This window comes from Lampris incognitus, chromosome 17 (genome assembly GCF_029633865.1).
Source record: "Lampris incognitus isolate fLamInc1 chromosome 17, fLamInc1.hap2, whole genome shotgun sequence".
NCBI lineage: Eukaryota > Metazoa > Chordata > Actinopteri > Lampriformes > Lampridae > Lampris > Lampris incognitus.
Genome location: NC_079227.1, coordinates 13,716,730 through 13,729,931, shown reverse-complemented (window position 1 = coordinate 13,729,931; position 13,202 = coordinate 13,716,730). Strand labels below are relative to the sequence as shown.

Sequence of the window (13,202 nt, the reverse complement as noted above, 5' to 3'; positions counted from 1 at the left end):
CGCTTGGGGGATCACATAGGTTAAGCCATATTCAAAAAAATGAGCAAAACAAAATGCAATGACTTCTAAAAATAGGTAGATAATGAGAAACAACGCCACAGAAAGAGAAAGTAAAACCATCTTCCTGGATTTGCTTCCAAACATAAAGCATCACTTGTTGGCCAAATGTCCCCACTTCGTTTTCTTCCTTTATTACCTTTGAACTTTGTCACTTGTCATGTTCTCTTCCTCCTCCCAGGCACATCTTGGAGGGAGGGAAGGAGCGGAGGGAGGGAGGGAGGGAGGGAAGGAGCAGCGGGGGCAGCAGAGGAAAGAATAGCCGAGTATGAAAGAGAGAGGGAGCGACAGAGAGAAAGGGAGCGCAAAGTTTTGTCAACCGGAAATAAAACAAGCTGGCACCCTCCCCATCCCCGAGCCGCTTCACCCACCCCAAAGTCACATACTTCTCTCCTCCCTCCTCCCCCCTCTCTCTCATTCTCTTCTTTGTCTCCCTCTCTCTGGATGTAAATAGGTGCGTTTCTGCCGTGGCTCTACTCCTCCCTGGCTCCGTGACTCTCCCATACGTCCGTCATACCTGCGTCATTCCTTACTGCCGCCATCAGCCCGGGTATCCACCGCCGTGGTTTTGTTTTGGTTTGGGGGTTTTTCCCCCCCGTACGACGCTGTCATCTGGGGTCAGACTGTGTCTCGGTCTGATTTGCCGCAGATTAACTCAAAGGTGAAGTGAGAGACAAAAAAACCCCATCTTCTAGAACCCCCAAGCCTGTGTAGGACCGATGATAAGCTGAGGGCTACTGCACATTAAATGGCCCAGGGACACCGTCCGGCCTCTGCACCGCGGCGGCGCCTGTACGACAACTTGTTTGTTTCACCACAGCCTCCAGCTTTGCTAAAGTTAAAGTGCGGAAACACAGGGGCTACTTTTGTAAAACAACGCAGGTTTCAATCTAAAAAACAAAAACAAAAAAAAGACAAAAAGCAGGTGTCTAAATTATTAGCATGATGAAATGACCATTTTGTCCAAATGTAACGGGCCTATCCTTTGCAAATGTGCGTTTGAAATAGACCAGTCCTGTTCGGGTAAATTGCTGATGGTGCATGTCCTTCCTCCATCAGTTCTTCTCTTAAGGGGTACATAAATATACACCATTTGTACAAAGCATATTTACATTGCAGTCACATTTGCAAATCTAGACAGGGAACGCTGTAAAATATAACCTGGTGCAGGGGCACGGTGGGCATCACAACGAGGATGAATAAATCACACCATAAAGGTTCATCTTAAAATATCGGTCACCTGCCTCCCCGTGCCCATCGGGCTAAATATTTATGACCAAAATTAAATAAGATGAATTCCATCATCAATTTATCATCCACTATCTCGTCATTATCTGTGCTTTTCGCCCTCCTCTCGCGGCCTCCCCTCCTCCTATCGTGGCCTCCCTTCCTCCTCCTCCTCTTACTGGCATTAAGTTCAAACTTGACACTGATGTTGACTCACTTTGTCACTCCTCGCTGGCTGCCTCTCTCTCGTCGTCCCTCACCCCCCTTTGCTTGCCCCCCCCCCTCTCTCTCCCTACCTCTCTCTATCCATGGCTTGGAGGACAAGAGTGCCCGCAGACGCATTTCTCTCCAGAGCCCCCCACCCCCCACCCCCTTTCTCTCTCCCTCTCCCTCTGTCTCTCTCTTTCTCTCACCCGGTCTAACTCCCTCTGTCTCTCTATTACTCTCTGCTTCACACACACACATACACACACACACACATACACATACACATACAGACACACACACACACACAGTGTTGTCAACAAAGCCGCAGAACAAGAGACGGACCCAAAGGAAGCAGAGAACTGAAGGTGTGTGGGGAAAACAACACGGAGTACCTCGGACCTCCTCGCTCCCTCTTACCCCGAAACTCGGTAAGATTGCAAGATTCACTCTTTCGTCACATTTTCGGTGCATTTTTACTTCATGTCTGTTCGCTTAGTGTACGACTTTCTTGCCACACACCGAAACGACAGGCGTTTGGATAGCCGGCAAGTTGGTGCACAATCAACCACAAACATTAACACTCCTAAACTCCCACCGGGGCCGTCGCTGATCGTTTCATTAACTCGTTGCTCGGGTGGGTTGGTGGTTTTAAAACGCGCTTCCCACTTGACCTTTGACTTTTTTCGCTGCACGAATTAAGAGAGTATCAGATCAGTGCTGAAATACCTTTAGACCACACACGATTCCGGTTCCCCGATGTGAGTCTTTTGACAGCGGGGGGTGTAGGAATGGAGACACGAGAGGCAGGGGAAGACGTACAACCCACCAGTATGCCAAATAAATAAGAGTTGGAGATTTTATAGGTGACCACAAAATCTGTGCATGCGTGCAGGAAGATGTTTGTTCAATAATGTGTTTGTGTGTGTGTGTGTGTGTTGTTGACTCCCACTGTACACACTACATGTATGCATGCATGCTTTGGGGGTTACCGGCACTGACAAAACTAAAAGCACACAGCTTAAAGAAATGCCGAGGCATTTCCCTGCCTCTGCCTATGTGCACAGACATTACGACAGGCAGCATGTAACTTACTCCATTTCTGTCTGTCACGGTGAGCCTAATTCAGCTCAGTGCAGACCATGTGTGAACTCATGTGATGTCGACACCTCCCCCCCTCCCCTCTACCACCGCCCCACCCCCTCCCACCCCCACCCCCGCGCCCCCGGCCCTGCATCCAAGGCGGAAGGCCAAGAGGATAAACCAGGAAGATACGCGTCAGAGGCTGCTCGTTTCTCCTCATGGTGGTGCCGACTCTTGGGTTATGTATGAAAGGTTGACTATGCTGAACCTGCAGAGCAGCTCGAACTGGAGCGGGCCCAACAACTGGTACCACGACCCTGCCGCCGTACAAACGCAGCACAGAGCAGGTGAGTGGCGGCTTGGTATTGCGGGTCAAAGTGCACAGACAAATGCAGTGCACGTGTTCCGACACCCCGAAAGTAAGGTCGCACGGGCCGCACAACTTGTCGTTCACATTCACCTCTGGAACGCACTGTGCCGTGCCGGTTGGTGAAATGACTTACAGCGGTATTCTGCCTCCAACCGTATATTTAGCAGTCTATTTCAAAGCCTATATTTTCCTCTCTTGCAAAACGAGATGCAATGCTCTGCTGGTGCTGAGCCAATCTAGTTGACAATCTCCCATGTCTATATGACAACTTCCCTGTTGGCCAGTGTCGGAGGGCTGCCTGCTGGACGCCGACGGCAGTGTGGGGGTGGAGGCCGGAGGAGGAGGCGGCGGCGGCAGAGGAAGAGGAGGAGTGGTGGAGAGGGAGGAAGGAGAGGACTCTCAGCTCCGGCTGCAGCTGAAGAGGAAGCTTCAGAGGAACCGGACCAGCTTCACGCAGGACCAGATCGAAGCTCTAGAGAAAGGTAAGGGCGCGCGTGCGCGCGCACACACACACACACACACACACACACACACACACACACACACACACACACACACACACACACACACACACACACAGATCAGGACCTGGAGTGGTTGTTTAGCTGTGTTTGAACAGAGATGTAGTGTGTCTGAACCCATGATATATATATATATATATAAAAAGTCAATAAATAAATATCTTAACGAAACGAAGTTTTTGCCCGTGTGGAAAAAGGCGGCATGAGCATTATGTCCACATCAAAATACCGTAGAAAATAATATCCGTCTTCATTCTAAGACGCTTCAAGGATCCAGTTATGAATAAAATCTGCCTAATGCGCCATTAGCATGGCTTCATACGGTGAGGTCCGGCCCCCGCAGTGTGACAGGGGGCCGAAAAAGCCATCCTTGACTGAGTGTGGCTGCGCCAGTGCCCTTGAGCTAAATAAGGACGCGGTGTCCACTGTGCAGCCGAGTGGAAACACGTCGCTGTGGTCACTCCGTACAAATGACATTAATGAGGAGCCATGACCTCGATGCACGGCCAGCGCACAATAAATAACCGCATGCTGACACAAACGGCGAATATGAGGACGCCAATTATAGCTGTTTCTGCCGTCACTTCGTGTCTCGTGACGGTCGGTGCCGCTGCACGTGTTGGGTACATTTGTGTGGTTGTCGGTGATGTTTGGGCTGCAAACGGTTATTCTTTATGTTGGTAATCTAGTTATCGCGATAATCTTTTGTCCAAATCATAATTAGAAAAAAATGTTGCCAAACCTAATATTTTAACACTAGCACGACCAAGGCGGTCATTTTGACAGTTTTGGATTTCCAAAGTTTAATAATTTTGTGAAAAAAAAAGATACGGACCTGCCGCTCCACGAATGCTCCTAAACTTGCCCATATTTACATTAAAATGAGTTTTAGATCAATTGCACAATACAAGTTACGATATCCATCCACCCATCCGTTTTCCGAACCGCTTATCCTGCTCTCAGGGTCACGGGGAGGCTGGAGCCTATCCCAGCACTCATTGGGTGGCAGGCGGGGAGACACCCTGGACAGGCCGCCAGGCCATCACAGGGGCCCCCCACACCACACACACACACACACACACACACTCACACCTAGGGACAATTTGGTACGGCCGATTCACCTGACCTACGTCTTTGGACTGTGGGAGGAAACATACAAACTCCACACAGGGGACGAACTGGGGCGACCCCCAAGGTTGGACTACCCCAGGGCTCAAACCCAGGACCTTCTTGCCATAAGGCGACCGCGGTAACCACTGCGCCACTGTGCCGCCAAACTTATGATATGGTCGACCTAAAACGACTGTGACCGGTCAAAATGACCGCGCGTAATTTGCGCGTCATGCCACTATTTATGACGTGTTTTGGTCGCATCGTTTCCCTTCGCGAAGTTCATCGCTCTGTCCTAGAGACACACCAGTGTTCTCCAGTGCAGAGTAATAGTCTAAACTTGATTTTTGATTATTTCCAACATGTCTGGGTACAGCCGCCGTTTCAGACGCAGCATGACTACCACCGAGGTGTTGCAGTGTTTACAGGCGTTGGACAACGTCCATTTTAAATTCATTCATCCATTATCAAAATCGCTTATCCTTACTCAGGGTCGCGGGGATGCTGGAGCCTATCCCAGCAGTCATTGGGCGGCAGGCGGGGGGACAGCCTGGACAAGGCCGGGAGTAACATGGGCCCCGGGGCTATGAGTTTTTCAAGCCCCCCCCCATCAACAATCACTTAAGACTGCGGTTTTATTTTATGACACAATGAGATTTTTTGATGATGGATATAATGTCTTAGTGAGTAAAGGCAAATAATAGAACAGTCTGGTAAATTCAGAAGATTACTTCTCTTTACTGTAATGCAGCATTTAAAGCCAGGAAAAGACAACACTTATGCCATATCACAAAATCTAAGGCAGTATATCTAGTCTCATATCACTGTATCTGATACACATGTTAACACATTGCCAACTGCTGGTATGAGAGAGAGACGAAGTCGGCTTCTCCCTCTACTAATTCCACTTATCCTCCCTCTCATAGCAGTTCACACACACACACACACACACACACACACACACACACACACACACACACACACACACACACACACACACACACACACACACACACACACACACACACCAGTCGGGAGTACAGACACAGAAGACCCCGAGCCTCGTGGGCCCCCTCACGTTGTCGGGTCCCGGCCCTTGCATTAATACGGGCTTGACCTTGGACTGGCCGCCAGACCACCACAGCGCCCGATTTTAAATTGTTTGAAAAATAGTATTAAAGTTGTTAAAATGTTAATTTTGGTATTTGCCGTTTCTTAACAGGCATACCTATATATGCAATGCGTTAATATATTAACTGGGTATTTATCTTGACAGAATATAGAGTTTAAAAACCGGCAGTCATTTTGACCGCCCATGGGCAGATGGTGGTTTTAGCCACCATGGGCGGTCCTATAGGCATGAAATCCCAGTAGTTATATATAATTAATTATATTTCTGTGTTTATTTTGAAGTTACACATTGTATAACAAAATAGAAACTCATTAAAAGATGTCGCCGCTTTGGCCACTTCATCAGAAAAGTGATATGCAGTTGACAACGTCCGTTACCACCGGATACCTGCGCTCATCAGCACCAGCCTGCTTTTCCTTATTCTCACCAACAAGAAACTCTCTGGTACTCATAAGCCAGGCAGCTGAGTCAAAGTCTGTGCTGTAGACGCAGCTCAATTTCTGACATGGCAGCCCTTTGTAAGTCCTGACACAGATGACAACACTTTATATCGTCTGTATTCAGTTGCATCTGGCTTTCGTGTTTCATCCGAGTGTCTGTGAGCAATGCGTCAGGTCCGATTCCGTGCAAATGAAACCCTACTTTCTAAGATTCCGGTTATTTAATAAAATAAATGTCCATCGCTGAGGGAGCAGTGGTTGCTGATGCTAAAAATTAGTCCTGATCCACTGACTTCTGTGTCACGGGTAGAGCTCACTTTGCTGTGTGATACATCCCACGACTGACTCAAACCCAAACCCCCTCTTATAGAAGGCCGGTCCACGGCGAATATTGATTTTCAATGAAAATGTGAACTGAGTAAAAAAACACTTACTTTATTGAACATTAAACGACTGAAATAATGTGCTAGGAGAGACAGCCTTATCAAAGTTCCACCGCGATAAATAATTTACACAAAGTGCTAATGATAAATATTTAAGATGTATTTATAAGTGTGCATCAGAGGTACACGGATAGAGTCTTTATTTTCCTACTTGTGGAAGGTTGTTGTCACAGCCTGTACATCAGAACACAACTTCACCTCCAAATTACAAGTTCATCACATCAGAAAACAAGTTCCCCTCATAAATACTTACATGTCTGCATCAGTACAGTCAGTCATTCTTAGCCATGCCACATACAGTTAGTACCAGCACACACTACACACAAACACACGTGCTACACACAAACACACGTGCTACACACAAACACACACGCTACATAGAAACACACATGCTACATACAAACACACACACTACACACAAACACACGTGCTACACGCAAACACCCGTGCTACACACAAACACACACGCTACATACAAACACACATGCTACACACAAATACATATGCTGCACACAAACACATGCTACATACAAACACACATGCTACACACAAATACACATGCTACACACAAACACATGCTACATACAAACACACATGCTACATATAAACACACATGCTACACACAAACACACATGCTACATAGACACATATGCTACATACAAACACACATTGACACACAAACACACATACTATGTACAAACATGCGTGCTACATACAGACACATGCTACATACAAACATATGGACACAAACACACATGCTACATGCAAAACATGCTACACACAGACACACATGCTACATACAGACACATGCTACATACAAACATATGGACACAAACACACATGCTACATGCAAACACATGCTACATACAAACACACATTGACACACAAACATACATACTATATACAAACATGCGTGCTACATACAGACACATGCTACATACAGACACATGCTACATACAAACATATGGACACAAACACACATGCTACATGCAAACACATGCTACATACAGACACACATGCTACATACAGACACATGCTACATACAAACATATGGACACAAACACACATGCTATTTGCAAACACACATGCTACATACAAACACACACGGACATACAAACACACATGGGCTATACTGCACTACTTTATGTAAAGCTGCTATAACAGAGGGGCAAAACTTACACCAAACAGAGCGTAAATATCTGGTTTAACATATATTTATCTATCTTTTGGAGTTATTAGACAGTATGGTTATGGTGACAAGGAGGCGGGACATGAAACGACGTTTCCAGAATGAATTTGAAGGCTGGATGCTGAATAATATTTGTCCATGAACTATCTGCTTTAGATAGATAGATAGATCGATAGATCAATCGATAGATCGATAGATAGATAGATAGATAGATAGATAGATAGATAGATAGATAGATAGATAGATAGATAGATAGATAGATAGATAGATAGATAGATAGAGAGGAAATCTGATCTAAGTCCTGCTCATCGGTTCAAAGCACAACAGACAAGTCCATCAGATAAACACATCCTATTAAAGGTCAAGTTTATGGTCATATGCAGTCAAAAAGTACCGTGGAAATTCAAATTCAAATTCAAATGCAATGAAATGGCTCTCTCGTCCTTAAAAAACAATCATACATTATAAGACAATTATAACAAAAAACAGACACTGAGACATACAACAAATGACATGCAGGACAGAGAGAAGCTTCTAGTGTGCCATCATTGGTTGATGGCATTTCTTTCTTTTCTTTTTTTTTTTGTCGTGACACCGGGTAACCTGCAGTGCACACCAGAGGACATGAGCTGACGTCCACGGTCTAGTCCTGTACTGTGTTCGTTGTGTGTGTGAACTTGAGTTCTGTCGTCCCACAGAGTTTGAAAGAACACATTACCCGGATGTCTTCGCAAGGGAGAGACTGGCGAACAAAATCGATCTACCAGAGGCCAGGATACAGGTAAGACCAGCCTGTTCTCCACTCCACCAGCCAATCACCAACCAGCTCCATCCTTCATCTTCCTCATTATTTCCCTTCAACTAACCCTGCGGTGGGGCGTCCGGTTCCGTTGCCTATCAACACGGTGATCGCCGGTTCTTGGTTGGCCGTGTCTGCGGGTGGGAAGCCGGATGTGGGTATGTGTCCTGGTCACTGCCCTAGCGCCTCCTCTGGTCGGTCGGGGCTTCTGTTCAGGGGGGAGGTGATCCTGCCACGCGCTACGTCCCCCTGGCGAAACGCTTCACTGTCAGGTGAAAAGAAGCGTCTGGTGACTCCACATGTACCGGAGGAGGCATGTGGTAGTCTGCAGCCCTGCACGGATCGGCAGAGGGGTCGGAGCGGCGACCGGGATGGCTCGGAAAATAGGGGTAATTGGCTAAGTACAACTGGAGAGAAAAAAGGAGGGGGGGCGGGGACCCGGGGGGGCGGGGACCCGGGGGGGCGGGGACCCTGTTGTGAAGACGGGACACTTGGTGACACTGCCTGTGGTAGGTTTCATCTAACGTCTGTTTCGATTGACAGGTGTGGTTCTCAAACCGCAGAGCCAAGTGGAGGAGGGAGGAGAAGTTGCGCAACCAAAGACGGTCAGGGGGCGGGACTTCCTGTTCGCAGACCCAGGCCCCCTTAACCACTTCCTTCAACACAACATCTGTCTACCATCAACAGCAGCACCATGGCAGCAGCTCAGGTCAGTGCTGACTCAAAGCCCTCGTTCAACAACCCAACCGTCAAATCACAGATAAACACATCTGTACCGTCTGGTGCAAGCTAGCATTATACGTATAGGCAGTTTATCGTTTTGAAATTTAGCGATTTTAGTAGGCTATAGCAATTATACAATATCCATGCAATTTTATTATTATTGTTGTTGTTACTATAAATACTGGCTGAAAATTGATATATCTAGTTCATGAAAATACACAGTATGAATAATGAATGAGAGATAACTGCTGCATAAAATGAAGTTCTTCAAGAGTCTTGTCTTCTGAAACACCGGGTTAGTCCTGATTGTGAGGACTTACGTGGTTTTAACAGAAATAATTAATTTCCCTTAAATTGTTTCATTTACATTCGCTTTTTATTTTTGGTTGTCTCTGTTTTAACTGTCGGGATTTCTCTGCTGGTGTAACGGTTTATTTAACAGTTTTGTTTAATGTTGGTACTGAACATTAATGATATTTGATGCTGGTTGATGTTTGGTCTCTGTGGCGTCACCTCATGGCTGAGATGGGCAGAGCAGTCATCCATTAAAGCACACCTACATTCAGAAACTCTAGTCTTGATATATGTTGGTTAATAGTGTGTGTATAGGTTTCTGTGTGTGCACGTGTTTCTTCCAAGTTTGAGATTGTGTTGCATCATGATTGTGTAAATTGTATGTTGGTATGTGTATGTGTATGTGTAAACATGTATACATAATTATAGGATTGGCCTGGCCTGTGGATGTGTGTGTGTGTGTGTGTGTGTGTGTGTGTGTGTGTGTGTGTGTGTGTGTGTGTGTGTGTGTGTGTGTGTGTGCGCGCACACACTAATTCTCTCTCTCTCTCTCCAGGCTCCATGTTGAGTCAGACTGACTCGTCCCTGCCCAGCTACAACTCTCTGTCTGTCTTCTCTTCTGGGGTCCAGGTGAGACACGTATTACTCATTACAATCCAAAACCAACTTCACACCAACCTTAGATGAACTTTAGTGCAAATGTTGTCCATGTTTCAGAGAAGTTAATTCATTCGTTTTCATTTTCACTTGGATTTAGCTTTAATCTAACCGTAGCCAGATCTCAGCCCCACCTCAGGCCAACATTAGTCCAACTTAAATCTAACTTCAGCTAAACTTCCGCTATCCATCCATCCATCTATACATCCATCGTCTAGACCCACAGTCATAACCCATATCCACTCAACCCAATCCAGGGTTAAGATGGTGGAGGTCCGAGCAGGTGATAGGTAGAAGATTGGGTGCCAGTCCTTCACAGGGTCCACACACAGTCACTCATAGCTATGGACAACGTGGAGTTCACATAACCTGCATGTCTTTTGACAGTGGGAAACCCACATGAAGACAGAGATGACACGTAATCTCAACACAGAATCAAACCAAGGACCCACTTTCTATGAGGGAACAATGCTGAATACTAAGCTGCCATGCCACCCGGGCCTCTATTTCAACTCTCTCTGAACAGAGACAGCAGAAGCTGCATGCTTTACTGCAGTCTGTGGGTCTTAATGATAAAGATGCCAATGCTAATATTTGATGATTTCATTTCTATTATAGGAAAAATAAATTAAAATATAGATTAAAGGTACATGTTCATCACCCAGTGTCTGCAAAAACAGTATATAATCAGGTCACTCACTGTCCCCTATAATAAACCAAAATTAAATTGAGTTTTCTTACTGTCAGTGTGAGTGTTATCTATGGAGCATGTCTTATCAGAATCAGAATCAGAAACACTTTATTTGTCATTTCATTTCATGCACTTGCGCATATGAAATGAAATGAAACATTGTTTCCCCCAGCCCACAGCAGAGCAACACAAAGACAAAAACACATATCCAAAAACTACAAGAACACATATATCCAAACTAACACATATATCTAAACTAAACAAAGACAAATTACTGTCCAGGAGAACGAACGCCAGCCATGATGACTGTCGGAGCTGCTGGTCTGCATGGGCTAGCAGTTAGCTTAGCCTACCCCACTTCCGCGTCCTGTCAGACCGCTCTCTGTGTTTCCTCTTCGGGTGTGGCTCCAGTCAGGGCCATTGTCCTTGGGGCCACAGGATGTAGCAGACCAGGCTCCCTCAGTCAGTCCAACGCTAGCTATCCCAGCCAGACACCTTCGATACACCTCTCCACACTCCACACGACGACACTGAAAACACAGTCAAGGCGAGGCGAGGCGGCCGCCAGACCGCCCTCGTTGTTGTTGGAACTGCTGGTCTGCATGGGCTAGTAGTTAGCTTAGCCTGCCCCACTTCTGCTTATTAGTTCTATTATGAAAATACATGATGGCATTTTATTATTATTATTATTTCAAAAACATAAATGTCCTCTCTGAGGGAGCAGATGTGTCTGTTGTTTGTTTAGAGGGAAGGCATGGCCTCTAATCAGTCATAAAACAGCTTGCAGACCCTCTCAGAGACACTGATCAATACACTCCTGCTGTCTCTATCAGTGCTGTGATCAATACACTGCTGTCTCCATTATCATTGGAGAGGAGAGTTAAACAAACTCCAGCCTACTGCCTTTAAAACCAACAACTCTATCGCCCCTTTGTGGCAGGATAGAAAAATCGCGGATACCAGATCCACCTACGAACTGGAATTATCTTTATCATATCTATAGATCTGTTAAACAGTATGCTATGTTATGATGTTATGTTATATTTGCTTCTTTGGGTCCTGAAAATAAATCTAACCTTTTTTTTCCCCCCCTGTTTACCTCCTCGCTCCTTTCCTTGTTCAGGCCATCCCTTCTCAGTCTGCCTCCTCCTATTCCTGCATGCTGCCCCCCTCCCCGTCCTCCTCACGGAGCTATGACTCCTCTGCGTACTCCTCCCCTCACCTGCAGACTCCGCCCTCGGCCAGCGCCAACACAGGTGTGTCCGTCTGCTGCTTCGGGAGTTCAGAACCAGAGTCAGCGAATCGGGAATCAGAATCTGTTGATTTACCATGAAACCTTTAGTGTTCGTTAGAAAGGTGGACAGCGAGACGATTAGACAGGTAGAGAAGAGGGTGAAACAGAACGTTAGACAGGTAGACTGTGAGACAGACAGGTAGACAGAGAGGTCAAAACAGACAGGTAGACACTGAGACGGATAGATGAGTAGACATGGAGACAGGAAGGCACATAGGTAGATGGTGAGAGAGTCTGGCAGGTGCACTGTCACACTATGAAATTGCTAGGGAGCTACACAGAGTTAGACAGGTAGACGGTATTTGAAGGAACTGACAGAGCTTGTGGCCCCTTTGTAAGAATCTGCAGGCAGACATTTAACTCTCATCTACTATTTTTATGAATTTAAATATTAGAAGGTATGCAAATCTGTAATGTGATCACTATACTGACTCTCTCTCTTTCCCCCTTTCTCTCTCTCTCTCTTTCTCTCTCTCGCTCTAACTCTCACCCCCCCCCCCTTTCCCAGGCCTCATATCCCCCGGAGTCTCGGTACCTGTGCAGGTTCCTGGTTCAGACCAGCAGGGCCTAGGTCAGAGTCTGGGTCAGTACTGGCCCAGACTACAATGAAAACCCGACACCCGTCCAGCGACCAGGGGGCGAAAACAAAAGACAGATAAAAAGAGTCAGATAGGAAAGAGAGGGTGTGAGGAAAGCAAACAGAAGACATGGGGGTTTTGGGAAAGGATGGAGAGATGGAGCCTGGCGGCCGTTAAACGTTTACAAATTCAGCCGAGAGCAGGTTTGGTTGCACTTTACTGTACCGTGTGGAGGCTGGTTGTTGTTTGTCATGTCCTGTTTCATTGTGTGTGGTATGGTTGCGCCTATAGTTAGAACAACAGACCTGATCTAAAAATAAGAAACCACAAGAAAGTGAAGTTCTGATGAAAGTTTTATTGCTGCCAACTCGCCCAGACAGAGCTCTGCGT

The 13,202-nt window shown here is 46.3% G+C and overlaps 1 protein-coding gene across 1 annotated transcript; it reads left to right on the top strand.

Annotated features, from left to right (window-relative positions):
* The first annotated feature begins 2,812 nt into the window (after positions 1-2,812).
* Positions 2,813-12,843, top strand: LOC130128019 (paired box protein Pax-6-like). Its single transcript, XM_056297731.1, has 7 exons — positions 2,813-2,918; positions 3,226-3,423; positions 8,475-8,557; positions 9,119-9,284; positions 10,149-10,222; positions 12,064-12,196; positions 12,743-12,843. Exons 1-7 carry the CDS (start codon positions 2,813-2,815, stop codon positions 12,841-12,843), a joined length of 861 nt encoding a protein of 286 aa, XP_056153706.1.
* Positions 12,844-13,202: the final 359 nt, after the last annotated feature.

Bases quoted from the DNA above. Each gene is read 5' to 3' on its own strand.
- LOC130128019 (XM_056297731.1), top strand. From the start codon at position 2,813: ATGTATGAAAGGTTGACTATGCTGAACCTGCAGAGCAGCTCGAACTGG. The intron at 3,424-8,474 runs GTAAGGGCGCGC...GTCGTCCCACAG, and splicing joins GATCGAAGCTCTAGAGAAAG to AGTTTGAAAGAACACATTAC. The intron at 9,285-10,148 runs GTCAGTGCTGAC...CTCTCTCTCCAG, and splicing joins GCACCATGGCAGCAGCTCAG to GCTCCATGTTGAGTCAGACT.